Source organism: Aotus nancymaae, unplaced genomic scaffold (genome assembly GCF_030222135.1).
Source record: "Aotus nancymaae isolate 86718 unplaced genomic scaffold, 86718_ANA_hifiasm-v0.15.2.pri h1tg000006l, whole genome shotgun sequence".
Classification (NCBI taxonomy): Eukaryota; Metazoa; Chordata; class Mammalia; order Primates; family Aotidae; genus Aotus; species Aotus nancymaae.
The window spans coordinates 44,650,460-44,672,902 of record NW_026988417.1 but is presented as its reverse complement, the minus strand read 5'-3'; the positions used below and the strand labels follow the sequence as shown (position 1 = coordinate 44,672,902).

The following is a 22,443-nucleotide window of genomic DNA, read 5'->3' as shown; positions in this document are numbered from 1 at the left end:
ACAGAGTTAAAGAATACTTGGTAAATGGGTGGGAGTAATAAACCTAGATAAAATATATACTGCCTCCAAAATTGAAAGAGACGTGCTTCTTCCTTAATGATAGGAAAGAGCCTGATGAAGCAAATTGCCCTTTACCTTCACAGGGTTGTGCAGACCATTGAAACCCTAAAAATATCATAAGGTATCAGCCCCTTGATTTGTTATGAGATTACTTTTCTACCTTGTATGTATGTGTCTTATGAAGGTTCTAGAGTATTTCCCTCTTCATGTTCACCAGATTCAATCAGCATCATGCCATCCCTGTAATGGAATAGCATGATGTCTTATAAAACAGACAGCCAATCAAGGTACCTTTAGACTAGATTATGTCATGGGACTGGATGTTTGATTTAACACTGAGGCAAATCAGTTAGCAGTGAATTGTTAACTCTCTCAGCTGAAAGTAGATTTCTTTTAATGAGTTTTGCCACTAAATCTTTGCTACATAACAGGTGTCAGGAGATTGTTAATTAACTGCAGCAATAAAATCACATCTGGGATAGCAGCTACAAATGAAATCATTACCTAATTACATTTTTAAAATAATCTACCATCATTTTCTTTTATCCGTCTGCCTTCTATACAAAGCAAATAAGCAAACTGAATGTACATTTGATAAGAAATACCACTCCTTCACCTTTCAAGTCCTGGATGAGGCAGACATGTGGTCTTATGTTTTTCTTAAGACCTTATGTTCTCAAGGTCTTATGTTTTTCTTAAGTAGAAAAACCGGCTTTCACTTGGTTTTATCTCCACAGGTCAAAAAACATTTTGTTTTCTGCCAGTGTCTACATTTCTTACCACTGCACATTTTTTAATTAGGATAAAACCACAGGATACATACAAAGAGACATAGTCCTACAGTGGGCCTAACCATAATCACAGTTATTCGTAGGCTCTTACTATGACAACTAGACCACAATGGCATTTTGAGTACCGAGAAATATTTGTCAGTTAGTGCCAGGGCATTATAGTCTCTAAAAGATTAGTTAATCCCTTTCTAAAATGCTCAATCCCTCTAATAAATGGTGGCAGGATTTCTTGGAGGAAGACTAGGAAGTAGATTTTCAGTATGTCACATCATTACCTAAAGGAAACCAATCCCCCCTTTCATTAAGATACTCTGGGTTCATAAACTAGTGCATGACTAAAACTGAATAGGAGATTTGGCATCACAGTGGTACTTGCAATCCCATCTCTAGTTATCAGATCTATTGCCTTTTTGCCTGTATGCATCAATAAAACTCTGTAGAACAATCATCTACTTCAGTTCTGAGGACAACATAATCAATTAACTAGCTCTCTTAGTCAGTTACATACGCTATAATAGAATAACATAGACTGAGTAGCTCAAACAAAAATTTACTTCTTACAGTTCTAGAGTCTGAGAAGTCCAATATTAAAGGGGTCAACAGATCTGGTGTCTGGTGAGGACACTCTTCCTGGTTTGCAGATGGTGGTCTTCTAGTTGTATCTTTATGTGACCAAGAGAAAAATCTCTTTCAAGTTTCTTCTTTTAAGAGCACTAATTGTATTCACAGGGGATTTGTTTTCATGATATATTACCTTACAAATCCCCCACCTTCTATTATCATCATATTGGGGTTAGAATTTGCACATATGAATTTTGGAGGGATACAAACATTTGATCTATAACACTAATGCCAAGGATATTTTCACATCAAACTTCACTGTTTACTGGTAGGGTTCTTCTGTCCAATACTGTAATATTAAATCTGCTGCCCATATTAATTCTTAAGGTACCCATTTTATCTCTTATTATTGATGCCAATTGGCCCCTGCCATTCTGGAATCTTATCATGCCCACTGAATATAGAGAATTCCTGAGATCTCATTGTTCCTATTGAATTTCAGGAATACAGTTTGATCATGCTATTTCCTACTATCATCCCTGTTCTGTAGGTAACAGTCATCACAGAGTTCTTTAAATCTGCTGGAGTTTCCCTCATAAATACATTAGTGGAATTAGCTAACAGGTCTTATAGGACCAATCCACCCTAACTACCATTTTTTCCTAAAACTTGGAATAACTGCTTTGCAGATCCAAGGACATTTCAACTTCATTATTATAGATTACCTTTGAGTAAAGATTTAGTCAACTATTGATGCAAAGTGTCAGAAACACTCTTTACCTTCTTGATTTAATGCATTGAATTCAGAATCTTTACATAGTATACCAATCATTTTAACACATTTTGCCAATCAAATATTATAGTCTTTCCAATCTGATCCAACTGACTTAGAACTCATTCCCATATGGGCTCCACAGATTGAAGAATGGTAATTCTGTTGGTGTGCATGGTACCTCCTCATGGGACTATAAATAATTTCCCAGTATTTACACGCAGTTACTGAGTACTTTGGTGGACTGGAAGCTACAGTGAGACAAATGAGAGGGAAAATATGCAAGTAGAAGAAGATTCTTTTTCTCTCTGGACCCTTATGGCCATAGGAAATTATATTATTCTTTAGCTGCTAGCCAAAGCCACATAAATAGACACATCACAGGCTATAAATTGGATGAGTAGAGAGTTCGGTACTGGATGGGACCCATTCAAAGATGCCCTGGGGGTTATTATTTCAATGCCAGTTCTGCAAGCAAGGCATTTTTAAAATAAAATATATTAGGCTATATATGAGGTAAGTGAGTAATTGATATAAAAAAAACTCCATCAAAACCTTTAGGGTTTTCATTAAATGTCAGGCTACAATAAATTTCCCAGTGCTGGACTCTTTCCTGTAAGTGTCTGATATCTTAAACAGGATTATATTCTCTTGAAACATGGCTACATGAGGGTCATTCTTTAAAAACTCTTCACACTTTTGACACTTTTATGGCATGGTCCTTTGAAGTGAAATATGAAAGGTTTTCACAACAATGATGCCCTGGCATGTAGTCACTGAAATAGCCACATTGGTTAATCTGAGGGGGGAAAAGGTGGCCTTGGTAGAAATATGAACAATTTCTTTTAAAGCAGATATCATGACTCATCTGCTGTTCAGTACATATCATGTAGCTGTTCGAAACCTGGGCTCTGAAACCTGACTCTAGGTTCAAGTTTCAGCTTCATTCATACTTGCTTTGTGACCTGGGAAAATTACTAACCCTCTTCTCTTCAGTGTCCTCATCTATAAAATAAAGGAAAAATAGTGGTAACTGCCTGATAAGGTTGTTGTAGGATTTAAATAAACTAAGTTATCCAAATGAATTAAGATACATAATATGTAGTAAACTACAACGACTTGTTAATTGTAATTGTTAACTCTTGATATTTTGTGTTTCTTTATTATGCCTTCTTTGATTCCTGTCATTTTGTACCAATCATCAAAAAGTAATAGCAATAATATTAACAACTATATTTCTACATCACAGTAGTTTACGAAGAGGTGCAGTAAAATTATTTTATTTGATCTTCATACTTACCCGTAATGGTAAGAATAATCATTAACTTCATTTTGTAATTGAGAAATTTAAAGTTCAGAGAGGTGCGATTTGCCAAAGATTACAAAATAATTAGTGCAAGCAGGATATAAATTTATGTTATTTGACTCTACATTTCTTCTTTTTGCAAAGATAACATAATTTTGTGATTCATGATGCTTACAAGCATTTACCCTCCTGACTCCACATCCCTACCATTTATTGAGGACAGTTTTTTGGTAGACATATTATTTATATTATATAATAATATTACCTCAACTCTGCAAATTTCATATTAATAACCTAACTTTTTATAGGAAAGAAATTAAGTGTACAGAAATGAAGAGTAATACCCAAATTATAGACATAATAATATAGAAATGTTGCAGTTCATTCCTTTCTTCATTTCTTTATTTAATAAATGGCTATGGTGGACACTATTCTAGACTAGGAATAGTGTAAATAAAGAAAGAAGACAATAATCACTGGCCATCAAAGAGTTACAGTCTAGAAAATAAACAAAAATTAAACTAATTGTAAAAATATTTTTAAGAATAAAAACATAAATTGTACCATAGGAAGTTCAACAGAATGCAACAGAATAATCTTTATGAGAGCATAAATATCTGTCTGCTTTTTTTGTTTATGATTGTACATAGAAGGGTGCTTGAAACCCAGGTGCTCAGTGACTATTTCTTGAATTAAATGAATCAATTAATTATAAAATGCATCAAATGTCAGGAAGGAAAAGTGCTGAGTGCTATTAGATGTTATAATGTGGAGTTAATTTAAATGGGAGAACTGAGGTTTCTTTAAGGATTGGCTAGTTAAGCTGAGAGTGAAAATAGGACAAGGAAATAGCTGAGGAAGGGTAAAAGGTGAGATAAAGTGATTAGGATATAGAAAAATCATCGACAAAATCATTAGGTGAACATAAGGCATGGCAATGAAGAACCTAAAGGAAAGTCATTCTGGCTGGAACACATTGAGAAGAGGAGAGAGCTGTAAAGACAGAGAGGAGAGAGTGTCTCACAGGCCATGATAATAGTATTGCATTTTGTCCTAACTAAATTATGAAGACAAAATTTCAGGTTTTCACCTTTTATAAGGCCATTCTAGTAGTTATATAAAGAATAAGTAAAAGGTTGACAAGATTAGAAATGGAAGGTGACTGCAGTGTTTTTATGGCCACTTGGATTGATTGGCTGTAGACCTAGAAGGAAGTTGAATATTGATAATAGCATTAGCAATGCTTGTTAAGATTAACTGATCACTTAGTATGTGCTAGGCCCTCTTCTGAGTGTTTCATATAAACTAACTAATTTAATATTTACAGTAACCACATGAGAACGAAGGAATTGAAAACATAAGTAAATAGAAGACTTGGTTTTGAACCAAAGTCACCGTATGTATGAACCAATGGTTGCCACAATCTATTTACACTGGATAGTTTGAAGATAAGTTTTGGAAATATTGTAAAGAGCTAGTGATAGATTAGATGACATATGTGTCAAAAGAAAAAGAAAAACCTATAAGGTCTCCAGTTGTACTAGCTAGCTGGTGTTATTTAGATTTAGGTGTCTGAAGCCCATTAAAGCTTCTTTGACTTGCAATATGATTTAAGGAGATATTTTAAGTTCTTACAATAGTATGTAAAAATTTGATAATAGATGAGGTTGCCAATGATGACAGCGTGATGCAAAAAGAAGTCAAACTGATATTTCTTTTGAGGAACTCCAAAGTATTGAAGTAAGATAGAAAAAGCATGTTAAGAAGCCTAGAAATAATTAGCAAGAGTTGCATGGGAAAAAATGATATAATAACTCTCAGGAATATTTTGAGAAAGAAGGAATGATCAAATGCAGATGAGAGATCACACAGGTGCATTGGAAACTTCTACTGGATTAACAACATGCAGGCATTAGTGTCACAGGGACAAAAGCTAGAACAGAGAATTTAGTGAGTGAATGGCTGGTGAAGAGAGAAGGATGGTTTTAAAAAGGCATGGATGGCTAAAGAGGGGGAAAGGAAAACATGGTTATATGTATCCTTGAATATTAGACATGAGAGCACATTTACGTGTTTGCGGGAAAATCAAGTAAAAGGCAAACATGGAAGATATAAGAAAGAGTAGAGATAATTAGTAACAAAAGTTCAGATTCAGAAATTATAATACAGAAACAAAAAGGCTAAAACAATAATGGTCTGTAAGTTGGAAGCCGTAGATCCATTCCTATCCGACACGTCTGAACTCTTTGTCTTGGCAGCACTCTAGAGTCCAGGTAAAGGATTAAGATTGAACAGGGTGACAAATAAACAGTACATGCCTTCAGCCTTTTAAAATATCTTTGTGCTGGTCCTCACCTCTGTTTGATTATAAAAAATAATCTATTTACATAAACTGAAGTGGCAGGGCCTGTTGGTTTTTGTTTTGACAAGCTGTGAATCAGAAAAATAATTGCTCCTCATGGTTTCATGGGAAGGAATAAGTCAAGCATCAAAATCTGGAATTTGTCTACTTGGATCTGAAGACTTGTGCCCACTACTAAGGAACAGAGATCCTTTTATAGCTCCCTTCATAGCTTTATAGCTATATATTCATAGCTTTTGAATATATATCAAAATGTTAAAGTTATTCATTTGCTTATTTAGTAAATTATGCATTGAATCTGTATTCATTCTACAAATATTTATCGACTGCCTATTATCTGCTAGCCACTGCTCTGGTTGAAAGGGATGCAGAGGTGATGAAAACAAATTAAAGCCCTACCTTCATAGAGCTACATTCTACAGAGAGAAAGGTACTAATTAAATGTGCACACATAATATTAAACACATGATATAATACCAGATCTGATAAACACTATTAATCCTTACTATATAAAACTTTAAAACAGAACTGGAAGTTTAGGTAGAAATACAGACAGTTCCTAAAAATGTAATATGTTCTATGATGCAGAAATAAAGCATTTGCTTTAGCAGGACAGGTAACAGTGTGCACCAATAATCTAGAATTGCTAAAAACAGTGCAGGGAACACACAGCTAATGCTCAAAATGATTAACCATTATTGTATATATGGTTAATATATATTAACTCTGTAACACAGACTAGAGTGCAATGAACAATCAATAAAGGCTTCTTTATTTAAAAAAACCTTACAATTAATCAGAAAGAATGAAGAAGGATTAAGCATATGGTGAGGAGGGAAGGGTCTCCTAGGGAACAGCATGTGACAAGACAAAAATGGATGATTTTGCAGGATAAGTTTAGGAACCTGAAATTGATGCATTAGCTGAAGTATGGAGTTTTGGCCATCGGAAGAAAAGTGTATCAGAAGAAGTAGAACACAACTGAAAATGTCCCCTTGATCTGGAGAAAGCAAATTTCAAGATAATGTTGAAGGTAGAGTAAAAACCATAGTATCTCCTAATTCTCTCATTTCTTCCTAATAGACTGTACATTTTACAAATTGACTATTCTGTAGCAGATGCTGTAGTAGAGACTGGAATGAATAATTATATTTGAAACCTATCATCAAAGAGATAACATTATTAACATTTTGAGTAATTTTAATTATCCAGGCACTGTTTAAAGTGATCTCCATGTATTAATTTACTTAATCCTTTAAAACACTCTATAAACTAAGCAGAATTATTATTCTCTTTTTTATATACATATAAACCAAGGCAGTAAGTTTTGTTCACCATGGTATTTCTAATTCCAGGCCTAGTTCCTGACATCACAGTTTCTTAATAAATAGTTTTGAATGAATTAATTAACAATGGACAGAGGAATCATACTGAATCCCTTCTTTACTAAAATCATGGTTTCACATATATGATCAGGTCTCTGTCTCACTGGAGTTATTTTGTGAGATGATGGTAGGACCTTGGTCCTCAAACTCAGATGCATAAAAATATCCAGAATTTCTTGCTAAAAATTATATTATATACAATGGTGAAGCCCATGAATCTGAATTTTAAAGAGATAACCCAAATATTTTATTTTCAGGTGATCCCTGAACAAATTTTGAGGTAAATAATTGTTGTGCACTATGTTGATAGTCATTATAACTAGATATAAGCCTAGTGAATAATGACTGTGGTTCAGAAGAAGGAGAAAGGAAATGATGACATCGATGATAACATAAGGAAATCATCAGTTGCAGTAGAGTCTGGTTGCTATTCTCTTCACTCATGTGTCAGGGCTTCTCAGCCTTGCTAGTATTGCCAGTTTGAGTTCTGTAATTCTTTGCTGTGGGAGGGCCTTCTTTTGCATTTTAGTACATGTAACAGCAACACTAGCCTCTATGCACTGTAAACTAACAGCTGCCTTTACCCCTAGATTGTGAAAACTGGAAATATCTCTAGACATTGACAAAAGTTCCATGGGGTCAAATTGCCTTCACTTGAAAACCACTATCATAATGTGAAGATAGAGAGCTTTCTTCACTTCCTTACCTATAGCAACTTCTAGTATTCTAATCTATAATACTGTAAGACACCTGGTCTTATTTCCCCATGAGTACGTGAATGTGCCCTTGTGAGACACTGTTTGATGAGTATGATGTACCTTACTTGCTTTTTTCAGAACTGACAGTATGTATCTTTCCTCACATTCCTCCTCACCATACATAGAGCTGGTTTGTCAAATCAAATGAGGCAGACTGTCAGGGTCAACAGATGGGTGATATCTAAGACCATCATTCCTTTTCCCCAGGTTCCACAGGATTCAGATCCCCTTTACATATAATAGCCCATAGGAAATTACGATTATTGCAGAATAGGATTAGTTTCCCATAAAACACATATTATAAAAAATAGAATATATGTATCGAAGGAGGAGACATAGAAATAGTCAAATAAAAGTGCTTGAAAGAAATAAATGAAACAAGTTGGAAAATACTTTAGAAAAAATCTGCAAAAACCTGGATTTTGGAGAAAACAAGAAATTTTCTTCAGTTTTTAAAAATCTTTTATTAGAATAAACAGGCAAATTCTTACTACCCAAGGAGATACCCTTCAGCTTTCCTCATTAATTCATTTTAACTGTTCCTAGTGTCTTTCAGTTACATATATAAAATATAAGAGTAAAACCTTGTTAAGAATTATTAATGGAAGGACTATCAGCTACTGTTGCATGCAACATTATAAAATGTCATATTCCCATGAATGCATACAAACCTTACCTAATGTTAGCAAAATGCAAAGGGTAATCAGAAAAGTATTTGTTATTCACGACATGCTTCTAATGAATTAATTCCTAGTTCTCTGGCTGATCAGATAAGTGAATTAGTGTGTGCATGAAATGAAACAGTTAAATAGCTATCCAAAGCACATTCTTAATTGAAGCAGAAAAAGAAAAAAAAAACCCTCAGATTTATATTGATATCACATTTTACGTAAATTTATTCACCCTAAAATCTATTATGATTAAACTTTATTGTTTTCTAAATTATTTGATATGAGCTACCTTGACTAACGTGCTTTGTGGAAGAGAAAAATACTGCCTAATTAATGTGTAGGGGGAGAAGAAAAACAAGGCGGGTAAATGCGCATTTCCAGAGGAGACTAAAAGGATGGAGAATCAATCAAAGAGAGGGAGAAACGCCTAGCACTGCACCATTTGTTATTTCGGGCAAGAACAAGAATCAGTAACCTCCTGTGCCCTATCCAGTTTCTTTAAGTGATTTCAGGAGGTAGAGCAGCAACAGTTACCTTACCGCCATGCACAAACACTGTTACTTCTGGCTTGAACGTTTGAGGCAGACAAACACGCTCAGGTAACTGGGTAGTAAATTACAGTTCAAATCAGAATCGGGCCAATTCTGTGGGGTGGATTAACAGCTAAATACTCCAACCCTAGGAGGCTTCCGTCGGAAGCAGGTTCTTGGGAAAGCGTTTTAAGGCAGAAGATGGCTGGGCAGAGAGAGCGCCTGCTTCCATCACCTCCAGCGTCTTCGCCTGTACAGTTGTTCCAGCTGCCAGAGGCTTTCTGGTTGCCACGGCAACTGCCGGGCTCTGCTAGGAACTCAAAGCAGAGCCTCTGAAGTTAGGTACCAAACACTGGAGCTTAACAGATGCAAACGCAGATGGGGAGTGGGGAAGAGAACTAGGATTGCCCATCTATAGGACTACAGCTCTTATGACTAAGACAATCTTTATAAAATCAGACTTTTGTTTTCGTGTTTGTGAGATGACATAGTTCTTGCCCGGCATTATTCATTAGTGTCATCTTTTGGTGCCTGGCGGGAGAAGACTGCAAATCCTCTCTCACTATTAAGGCGGCGGAAGGAGTATGGGGCAAGCAAACGTGGTAACCAGGAATGCATGGAGCCTGCTCATTCATTCATTCAATTATATATTCAACATCTCCTGAGTGCTCATTTGTGCGGGGCATCCTGCCAGGTGCTGGATCTGCAAAGAGAAAGGAGACACCGCCCCACCCACAAAATTAACAAGATAATTAACACAAATTAACAGAATCCTCACGAACCTGGGGAAAACCAATTAGGCGCTGCCTGCTTCCCAGGGGTCTCTCTTGGAAGACAGATTCAGAATCTGAACGCGGGAGAAGAAAGAGGCAGTGGCCCCGAAATAGAGTCAGACAAGAGAAAGAGCGGAAGGGAAGGAGAAAGGCAACCTCTCCCTAGGGAGGGATTCTGTCACGGCCACTCAAATGTTTCTCCGCGGCTGCGAGGGAAAAGAGGTTTGTTTTTCTTTTAGAAAAACGGAGCCCTTTTCCCTACTGGGCTCAATTTCTAGTAGGAGAACCCCGCCTCCTTGGGCTACTGATTGGCTCAACTCTTTTTAAGGTAATTTATGCCAGCATCCTCTCGGCCTGATTGGCTCCCTGGCTCAATTCTGCTGGGAGTCGCATCCTACCTGGTTGGGAGGTGCACTGCCTTTCCACACTCTCCCTTCTTATACTCAGCCAGCTGCTGCTGAAGTGGGAGGAAAAGTCCTGGCTGGGAGAATTGAGCTAGTGCAGCACACACAGAAAAAGCGATTCCGATGGGTCCTTTGAAAGCTTTTCTCTTCTCCCCTTTTCTTCTGAGGAGTCAAAGTAGAGGGCTGAGGTTGATGTTCTTGTTACTGACCCTGCATTTGGGAAACTGGTGAGTAAATTCAGGGGCTTAAAACTATTCTTTGGTATCTACCCTTTCCTCTTATTCCCCTTTATTTTAAAAATTGTTCTACGCTAAGTAATTACATATATGTGATATTTACCATCATTGTATTTTCTGATTAGATCTATTCATTCTCAGATAGAAGGGAATTAACATATTTTTGAAGCATGAGGTTGGTTCAGTTATTTTTTACTTCAAGCAGAGTACAAACTAGTGAGGATTCAGTTACTGGAAGGGAGTGAAGGGGAGTAGGAATGACTTCGCCAGTAAATTTAGTGAATGAATGTCAACCATGAACTTTCAGGATGATTCTGTATTTTAAAAATAAAGTTATTGCAGAAACTTGTTGTTACACAGCATGTTATGTATGATGCTTTTCTACCTTCTGCTATTGCTTTTCCCCTTTCCTCGTTTTTGGTAACTTTCTGGAACAAACCAGTGTTTTACATCGAGAAAGATTATGAATCTGGCTAAAAGCAAATCTTTCAGCATTACAAGTGTATAGTATTCAAGTAAAAATTAACCATGTATATTTTATTTGAACCAGCTTTGAGTATTTTTTTTTTAAATTGGCCATCAATCAGTAATTAAAAATGTATGGCAGCATGAAAGTCTTGGCTCTGTGTTTGTGTGTGTGTGTGTGTGTGTGTGTGTGTGAGAGAGAGAGAGAGAGAGAGAGAGAAGAAAAAAAGACTATTACCAATCACAAACCTCAAAATTAACAGGAACAAGACTGGGCTATGTAATACCTTTCAATAAAACTTTAAAATCTTTCTGTTAGAAAAATAAAATGCTCCAGGTATCATTCCTGGATTATATGTAGGAGTATTGGTGACTTGAGCTAAAATATGTTGATTAAGGCATAGACACTTATAAAGGTCTGGGATGTGGTACTCATGCCATGCAACTTGTTTCAAATAAATGTACTTTTAACATTACGTTATTATAAGTGTAATACTGCATATAATTCAAAAGTAAAGTACAATCACTAGGAAGTTAGAAACATGACTTTATAACTACTTGTAACATTGCTAGAAGGAATTATTATTATAAACTTAAGTGTAAAGATAGTTTGAATCTTTTTTGCCATACCAGCAGATAGAGCTAGTATATATTCTCTCGGAAAATAGAGACTGGATTAAAGTATGCTAAGTAATATTATACTTGTTAGAATTTTTTAACACTTAGTGCTTTTTGAGCATTAAAGTTTCGGTTTATTCACCCTGTTTCCTTGGATTCTTAAATGTTTGACATGAACATAAACGTACTACAGGATGAATTATTCTTATATATGTTGTGTCATGCTGGCTTATTCTTTGAATATATTATAACATTTTATAAAGATTTTTAGGTAAAGCACATATATCATATTACAAAACTAAAAACAGATTTACCCAGTGGTTTTCTGAAATAACAACATTTTGTCATTGTATACAAGTTTCCCTTTCAACCAAACAGGCAAGCTACTTAGTAAAGGACATTTTATCTGTCCCAGAAGATGTTTTATTTTAAATAAACATGTTTTGTTTGGGGGAATATTTACATTTGTGATCATTATAATTGGCTCAAGAACCCTCGTCAAGCTCTCAGAGTTAAAGAGATGTGTGCTGTAGGAACAGAGTACAGGGTTTGCAGCCTGGAGACATGATCTCATATGTCAAGGGCCTTTAACCTCTCTGAACACAGTTTCATCTACGAAATGAAGGATAGTAGTAGACCACATATGATTTCTTTAGATTTTCACATTCAATACCTCTATGATTTCAACTGAAACATGAAATAAGTCAATGGTTGCTTCACTGTTTTATCTAAGTAGTTTTCAAGAGGGAAATCTAAGTGTGAATGCTATGTAATTTTTAAACATATATATATGTGAGAAAGGTATTGTACAGTTAACAAATAACTTCTATTATCATAATAATGTAGATAATCTGGATTATTTTGTCCAGTAAATAAATACCTACTAAAATACAAATTTATAAGCTGTTCTAATTAGCCCTTAAGGCCTCAGTTATGAGAGATTATGTTTAACTTTTAAAAGTACTCCCTAAATCCATAATTTTTAAAACATGAGATGGAAAGCTATCAATAAAAGGCAAATGTAAGTATGCTTTCTTTAAGATGCATCATAAACTATTTTCTTCAGTGAATGGAAAAAGTTTGACACAGAAGCACTTTTGTAGGGAACCCCTGAGAATGTTAATATAACATGTTTCTTTCTCCACTGGGTTCTGTGAGACTAAGTTGGGAAACATAGCAATGAAAAGGAAATATAAGCATGCTTTTGCTAAAAATAAATTTAAAAAATAATGTTGTAATGAGCCTGTAATCCCAGCACTTTAGGAGACCAAGGCAGGCAGATCATGAAGTCATGAGTTCAAGACCAGTCTGGGCCAACATAGTGAAACCCTATCTCTACTAAAAATACAAAAAAATTAGTTGGGCATGGTGACGCATGTCTATAATCCCAGCTACTCTGGAGGCTGAGGCAGGAGTATTGCTTGAACAGGGATGGAGGTTGCAGTGAGCTCAGATACTGTCACTGCATCCAATCTGGGCTACAGAGAGATACTCTATCTCAAAATAATAATAATAATAAATAAAATAAAGTAGCTACGGTTGAGTGAACTTTATTAATATTTAGTTGGAGATAACATGCTAACATGTATAAATCATGTATGATCATATTTCTCTCTCCTTTTCCTTTTCTTTTGGTTAGTTTTTCCTTCCAAGACTAATCATAAATATTTCTGTTTGTAAGCGTTTTAATGTCTTATATGATTTCCAAAGTACATCTTGAAAGTCATCTATTTTTGAGACTTCCTAAATTGGAAGCAATTGTTTTTTATATTTAATCAGTTGCAATGCTTAGTTTCCTCATTAATTTCCATCAAGAGCATAGAGGAGACACACTATTTTTTTTTTTTTTTTCTTATTGCTGAACTATGGAAACCTATCCTATCATTGTAACTGAAACTGTAGTCATGGTTCCTGTGTTTCATTCTCTAGGAGACTCTTTGGCATCTTGACAAGTTCTTTAGAATCTCTTCAGCTTGATTTAACTTCTTTGTAATGTTGAAAAAAATCTGGTTATAATCAGTTTTTTAAAAAGAGATTTTAGCTGTTCTAAAAAGTAATCTACAATAAACCTTGACTAAGAGTTATATATTGAAAAACCTCAAGGAAAAATCACATTTTTGTTTTTCAGTACAATTTCCATGAGTCAGTAATCACACAGTGTGGCGTTCAGTTGCCAAATTGAAAATATTCGAATACACTTGCTTTAAAAATGTATTATTTTCAAGTAATTTTGTAATATATTTTGTGTGTGTATTAATGAATGAATAACTTTTTAAGTGTCTAGATTTTTCGCTTAATTTTGTAATAAAATGCTGATGGTAACCTTTCAAACATGAGAACCAAATAACTAAGTAATGATATTCTATGATAGTTAAATATGCAAAGGACTGAGAGGAAAATGATTTCAAAACTAAAATGCAAATGACAAATTGGGCGCCGTGCCTCATGCCTGTAATCCCAACACTTTGGGAGACTGAAGAGGGTGAATCACCTGAGATCAGGAGTTCGAGACCAGGCTGACCAACATGGAGAAACCCTGTCTCTAGTGAAAATACAAAATTAGCCAGGCTTGGTGGCATGTGCCTGTAATCCCAGCTACTCGGGAGGCTGATGCAGAAGAATCCCTTGAACCAAGGAGGCGGAGTTTGTGGCAAACCGAGATCGTGCCATTGCACTTCAGCCTGGGCAACAAGAGCAAAACTCCATCTCAAAAACAAATAAATAAAATAAAATGCAAATGTCATAGTCGATAACCCCCCTGGGTACAGAGTCTTTTAGTTTATCCAAACAATCAGTATCTTTCTTCCATTCTATACGATGAAGAACATTTCTGGCTAAGAAATAAGAGGAAATGTTTGACATTTTATTCAAATATTAAATAGATTAATTGAAATTAAGAATATAATAATGAAAGTGGAGGCCCAAAGGAGGGGAGAAAAGAAAGAGTAAAAAAAGAACTGAAAAATGACTCTGGAGATACTGAGAAAATGATTACCAAAATATGATAAATGACTGCCATGAGAGGAAAGGAAGAATGAGCTTCCAGAGAGTAATTCACATATGGGCAGGGTTTCAAGTGAGAATCCTGGCCTTTACCAACAGATCTAAATTCCAGTTTCAGCTCCACCATTTCTCACTGGAGTGATTTCAGACAAATCTTTGAGGCAGAAAATCTTCATTAGTGTGGAGCTGTCGTATGTATTTCCAGAAATGAAATTTCCAAGAAAAAAAAAATCTGTGCAAAGAAACTAGCACTTAAAATTTTATATGAAAAGAAAGTCATAACAGATATTCTGTGGAATTATAGTTATTCTAGTATGATATAGCCTAAAGTGGTTTGAAGTGCAATAGAGTGAAAACCATGGATTCTTGTGTGCTCTTAAATATCTTTTGGACTTGGAAAAGGTCAATCATTTACTTAGTCAACAAATATTTATGGAGTACCTAGTGTGTGCCATAAAAGAACAATATGCTGGGTTTACAGTGGTGATTAGAGTAGATATAAGTACTACCCACTTGAAGCATATACTTATTCATTGCTAAGACCTAGATTTATGACACTAATTAAAGAAAAACATTTTAATCAAAATAAAAAATATACCTTCAGAACTTTAAAGATAAACAAAGGAGTCTAAATTTTTCAAGATAGAAGATGCTGAAAGAATGGGTCATAACCAAGAAAAAATAACTAAAGAGCCAAGAGATTTCTCATCAGCAATACCAGAAGACTATGGGGAAAACATCTTCAAATCTGAAGGCAAGTATTCAGCCTAGAAGATTTTACTTAGCCAAATTACACAATGAGAAGACGAAGAAGAATATAGCCTAGATGTTGTTATTCTCTCAGTTTTACAGATGGAAAAACAGGGAAAAGCCATTTTTGTGAACTTATTAAAGGTCATCTTGCTGATAAGTGTTGAATCCAAAATTCAAATCACTGTTTTCTATGCCCCACCTGCATTTGAACTACCAAATCTCTCAGATTATGAATGTAATATAAGTCAAAACAATTAACGTGACTTTTGACAATTTTTTTAAAAAAGGCAAAGTAGAAAAAAGAGGAGAAGAGAGGAGAGATACTATAGTAAATTGTGAGTTCATTGATAAAATCGCATTAAGTAGAAAAATCTACTTTGTACCTATCACATACTTTCTGGAATATTATGGGTAGTGCCAGATTATTTTAAGGAAAACTTTGACACACTGAAGTACTTGAAGTAGAAAAAAATGCACCATAGGATATTTAATTTACATAAGTTTTGCTGAGGAATTGAGTGGTAACCTTATTTTAAAGGATAAAGGCAAATAATAACCAGGTAGTGAAAATTACATGAAGGCAGATTTTCTCCCAATACAAAAATTTTCTAACATGGTAATGGATGCTTTATCACTAGACTTGTTCAAGCAGAAGCTTATTAGAGTGTTCTTTACTCTGTAGGAGGCAGATAAAATTTATCAGTTTTTTTTTGTATTTTCAAACATTTCATTATCTTTCAGTACTAAAATCATTTAGCCAACTGAAGTCCCATGTTCCAAGAAATAGTCTTAGCTATTAATTTATTCAGTAAATACTCATTGAGCATCACCATTCATTCTGCAAATACTTACTCAGTGCCCATTGTGTGTTAAGCAGGGTTCTGGGAACTGGATATAATGGTAAGCAAGACAAAGCCATTGCTCTATAATGTTCAAGTGGTATAAATATGTCATATATGCTAGATGAGCAGGATACAGAAATCAGAATTCCTTCTATTTGAACTGAAAGTGTAGTAGTTTGTGTCAAGATAGCTTATTAATATAAATAAGTAAAAACAATAAAATGTTGGAATTGCTACTCAGAATTCTAGAGGAGTTATAGTGGGGGCACTAAAGAAGTTGCCGTCAGTTGCAACTCTGGGAAAATATTGTATGTTCTCAGCTGTCATAGGCATAAGTTCGGGTCAGTATTAGCTAAGGATATATATATATATATATATAGTGTGTGTGTGTGTGTGTATATATAGTGTGTGTGTATATATATACACATACACACACACTTACATCTGAGGAAGGGGTAAGTTGTATGTTCTTATATGTCTGATAGGGGGTTGAGGACAAGGGTAAGCACTATTATACCATAGCTGTGGTATACATATAAAAGCAGTATTATACCATAGCTATTTTATATATATATATGAAGAGAGAAAGAGAAAGAGAGAGAGAGAGAGAGAACAATAACATTACTATCTTGTGCCAGAGGTGGAGTCTCAAAATTTGGTAGGAATTTTTGTATATAGATTTCCTATGTCTTTTAGGTGAGCCTTCTGGTTATGTAAGATGTGGCATTAAAGTAGAAACCTCCTGTTAAAAGCTATATAATTTAGTTTAATTTTGAAATTCTGAAATGGAGAAATCCTTTCCTCCCAGAAACAATATCTTCTGAGATTTAACACTTCTCTTTATTTTTTAGACTAGTCTTAAATAACTAAGAAGTAATAGAGATTGTGGTATGCAATAGAGATATAGAAGTAAACTTAATATAGACCCTGCTCTCCAACCTATAGCTAGATTGGGCAGATCACAATCTCTATGATTATAAAATAGTAACTTTAGTATATATTAATATTCATGTCAGAGTGTGATTTATTTCCCTAGATAGCTTTAAGGTGCTAGAATCAAGGGTTCTAGCTACTAGGTTAATCTTCAGGTAAATTTCTAGAACAATCACTAATGGTTGTACAAGAGGTACAGTGTGCTTAAATACAGGGATACCATTCACCTCTTGGTCATCCTAGATGTGTATAATTATAATAATAATTTTCCAGCATGTATAATAGAGTATGTTTAGTAAATAATACCTGTTCCAAAAAATTGCCATATTGACTAGCACTGAGTAGCCCTATTGTATTAATTCAGATGCCTGTATTTTATAGACTAATTTCTTACTCTCTAAAGGTGGCTTATGAATGTATATTTGTCTCTGAAATTTCTTAGTAACAATTCATTTTGAAAAACATCAGATTGTCATAACTAGAATAGACTGGAGTGAATACATATTCACTTATTTGTATTCTCTTAGTTTGTGAAGTGAATAATCTAAGACAATCTTTTATGAATTAAAATATCTGACACTCATTTAAGATCACAAGCCTTAGGAAAAAAATACATGTTTCTGCCTTCAGAAGTATGAATTCTCATTTCTTTCTTTCACTTTTAAGGTCTTTTAATTTAATAAGCCTCAATATAATGCCTCAATGTTGCAAAATTTTGCTGCTTTGAAGAATGTATCTGAAACATAGATACTCCAAAGTCTTAGAGAGTGTGAATTTCACCCAGATTTGTATTTTTTCTAAGTCTAACTTATGTTCTGTCAGGCACTATGAATATAAACTGAAAAATGATGAAGTTGTTGATAATTTCAGTATACTCAGTGTTCAATTTTTCAAATAGACTATAATAAAAATTATGTTTTCTTTCTCTTACTCCAGAAAGCACTCACATAGAAATGGTCACAAAATAACACTTACGATTTCTGGGCATTCACCAGCCTTCCGAAGACTTCATTGGATGGGTGGTTCCTAGTTTTCTAAACTGTTTAAAGAAGAAAGTTGGCATGCTAAACATAGCAAATAAACAACGAAAACAAAAATCCAAAGGTTGCCAAACTATATTGTTTTATTTGTAGTATTTGTTCTTTTATTACAAATAAATCAATAAACTACAGAAATTTTAAATCTATAACCAAAGGCATTAAGAAAAAAATCTGTTTTATAATTGTCTGTTTTTATCTTCATGTTTTTTAGAAAAACATGCCACTATACCAATTACTTTTTTAAATGTATTCTGATATTATTATTTTTAAAATTAGCTATCTTGTATCTAATCTCATATTTTAATCTAACTAGATAACTATGCTCTGACAGGTTTACGAATTGTCCAGACTTCTTTTTTTGAAAGTAACAGGGATAAACTCTGTGCTGAAGCAATTTGTATTACTATTTCTTTCCTAGTTTAGATGTAATTTTGAAGAGTTCTGTATCTTCAGCCTTACCAAGAAAATCATATAAAATAGACCATAAATGAAGCTGCATTTTACATTTCTCCTAAATCAATTTTCCACATCTCAAACTGTGAAATCATTGATGTATAATCTCATTCAAGCTCTAGTCTATAGACAGAAAATTAATTTGAATTTTTCACTCAATCTTATTTTTCTTTACTTGCTTTTCAAAAATCATTTTCAAGTTGTTATTGTTGAAATGTATGGAAAAAAAATGGTTTTCCCTAATGACATAATGTTTTTGCTTGTATACTATAAATGTTAAAATGTTGAAGTATCTTATCCATTTCAGTCCTCAAAAAGAAGTTAGCAAAACAAAAAATAGTTCATTAGACTATACATACAATTAATAGCAATGTTTACCTCTAGATGAAGTACAGAAAAGTTTTTGATTTCATTGATCAAAGGTAAGAAATCGCCGAGGACATTAGGTATTTAATTTCACATGTTATTTATCTTGTTTTTACAAGAAGAATATATGTCTAATTAAATTTTATAATTTTAATGAGGACTAAGCTAAAATTAGAGAGACAATATAGTTTGATACTGTCTACCAGAAAGATGTCGATAGGCTTTCTGTAAAGAAGAAGAACAATAGTGAAAGGACAAAAGGAGATAGCCCATCTTTTGCCTTGATACTCTAATCTTGTGTTTCTTTCCTGAGAGGGACCTGAAATAACATCCTTTATTCCTGGGGTTGGTGAGTTGGTATGGTGGTGAGGCAAGGAGAGAGTCTATTTGGTGGCACTATTCATTGATTTTGGGGAAAAAATAGAACCTAATTTATTGATTTAAAAAGCAACTACTTAGCAACTTGTAGCCTTTAATTCCAGATTTTTCCATGAATTTAGGTAGATACATATGTATGTGCGTGTTTGTGTTATGTGCACACATACATGTGTACTCTTAAAAACACAAATAAAATCTAACTAGTTTTTGACGTAACTAACGAAAATATCTTTCTAAATCAGTATACTTATTCTACCTCTTTTTTGAATGACTATGTAATATTCTATATGATAGAAGAATTTTAACATTAAATTGTTCCTTAATATATTCTCTTATATTTTGTCTGTCATTAACATTTTTATGTACATATATCCATATGTACATGCCTTTAATATCTATATTTTGATCAATATCAAATTACTGTAAAGCAAATTCCATCTCCTACTAATTGTTATAAAAATGCCATTTATTTGTATTATCCTCAGTACTGGATGTAATGAATCTTTTAACATGTTGCCAATGTGATGGCTAAAGATCATCATCACATTTTAAACTTATTTTCCCTTGCTACCAAAAAAGTTAGCATGCATATATATTTATTGGTCCTTTTCTTTCTTAAATTCTTGTATATCAATTATGTTATACATATTTTTCTCTCAATTAAACTTTTGTCTCTAGTCTTACATAAAGTTTCCTATTCCAACTGTAAGTTCTTTATACAATTTTTCTTTCAGTTATTTTTTATTTTGCTGGTTTGCTTATATATTGCCTAGCAAGGCATTCTTATCCCAAGTGTCAAAAACATTTTAAATATCTTCCTTAGTAATATTATTCTTTATTCACTTTCTTTTTATCTTTAATATATAGCAATTTATTGTTTAAGGTGGAAATCTAATTTTATTTTCTTCAAAAGGGTTAATTGGGATTTCAACACAATTTACTGGATAATTATTTTATTTCTAAATTGACAATTCACTTTTATCATATATTATATTTCTATATACTAGAGATCTTATTTTGAAAGCTTAATTTTATTTTCACTGACTATGTATTCCTACAATAAGGTTTTGATAAACTTCATTTTGTTTTCTTTTTATTCTCCTCAGATAAATTCCATCTAAGAATTCCCTTTTTAAATAATTTGTTATAAGCTCTCATGTTGATTGTTCTACTTAATTATAATGACTTTAACCTGTCACACACAAAAGATGAGATGCTGATTAAACCTGTATGAAATGTATCAAAAATTTAGGAATAATACATTCATAATATTTTCATAGGCAAAATATTTATTTTGCGTTTTTTGTTCATATGTTCCTCAATAAAGTTTTGTTGTGTTTTTCACATTAGATATATACCTTCCCTGTTATAGTCCCACTTAATCATTTCTCATAGGTCACGTTGTCTTTGTCAAATGAGTACTTTTTTTCTTCTGTTTTTATTTTTGATGACCTTAGTACTGGTATCAGAACATTACTGTGTTTAAATTCGTTTTATGTTAGGTTATCTACCATAATTTTCAAATTAAGGACCACGGTTATAGTTTTAGTTATCTTTATTCACAGTAATTTTATCTGAAAACAGCACAATGATCTATTCATTTACTTATTCAGTGATTTTTATTAAATTGGGAGAATACTATGTATCAGATTTGTGGGTAGGTGCTGAGGGTATCACATTAAATACCTTAAAATCTAAGGCATTTAAATACCTAAATACCTTCACATTGCTTAAAGCTTAGAGGAGGGTTCTAAATAAATACATAATTAATTAAGATACAATGTGATTAATTGCATGGTAGAGCTAACCACAGGACAGATTGGAAGCATACAGGGACACACTTACCTAGTATTCTAGGCTTGGCTCTATTGTGCCATTTCAAGTTTCCAAAGCATCTCTTTATGTGTGTTAAGTGATAGGTTCCATTTTATCTTCCTTTTTGCTCATAAAATAATCATAGAATTGAGTGGATTATCATTTCACATCTTCAAAACTCTGGAAGTTTAGTGCTTGCTTCAGCAGCACATATAATACAATTCTGAAAATTTAAATCTATAATGCTGTTATTTATCACTCTTAATTATTTTGCTTTCCTACAGCTTTATGTGCAGTACAAATATTCAGAATTACAACCCTAGAAAGGAACTTTTGTACAAAAGAAATTAGTAGCTCAAACATGAGGAAAAAAAGAAAAAAGAAAGAAAATTTATTTATTTTTTGACTTTAGGTCTAAAATCAGCGATTTTTACCTACTCTTTGAAAAGTAAGTTCTTATAGTCCTTGACATTAGAGTATCTTCTACTTAGAAAGTTTAGAAACCAGATATTTCTTTTCTGGAATTTTTCCCTGAATGACTGTGCTTATGAAAATGTGTTTGATGGTGGCAAAAAAATACCATGTAACTTGTCATTAACAACAGATAACAGATAGGGCCTGTGGAGACGACATATATTTGTTTACTAACAAATATTTATTAAAACCTTGTGTGTGACAGACACTGTTCTAGAAACTTGTGATATGGTCATGAACTAAAGATAAATCACCTTCTACCATTTTAGAGTTGGCACTCAGGAGGGAGAAATATACAGTAAACAATAAGCATAAATATAATATTAAATTAGAACTTATAAAATTATCTTTTTCTCCAAATGGGCAAGTATAATTTAATGGGTTAAAACTACTTTGTCCTTCATTATTTAGGTATAGGATTTTATAAGTAAATTAGAGCTACGGTGATATGGTTAACTTCAAGTCTCCACCCAAATCTCATCTTGAATTGTAATACCCATAATCTCCATAATCCCCAGGTTTCAAGGGAGAGACCAGGTGAATGTAATTGAATCATGGGGGAAGTTACCCCCATGCTGTTTTCATGATAGTGAGTGAGTTCTCATGAGATATGGTGGTTTTATAAGGGGCTCTCCCCCCCTTCAATCAGCACTTCTCCTTCTTTCTGCCTTGTGAACAAGATGCCCTGCTTCCC

At 33.7% G+C, this 22,443-nt stretch overlaps 1 protein-coding gene across 1 annotated transcript in view; it reads left to right on the top strand.

Annotated features, from left to right (window-relative positions):
• Positions 1 to 10,064: 10,064 nt before the first annotated feature.
• The window catches only part of GABRG1 (gamma-aminobutyric acid type A receptor subunit gamma1), an 85,268-nt gene continuing 72,889 nt past the window's right edge, over positions 10,065 to 22,443 (top strand). The window contains exon 1 of the mRNA XM_012441179.3: positions 10,065 to 10,600. Within this exon, the coding sequence (XP_012296602.1) occupies positions 10,497 to 10,600 (104 nt within the window). The 5' untranslated portion in view covers positions 10,065 to 10,496. The remainder of the gene's footprint in view (positions 10,601 to 22,443) is intronic.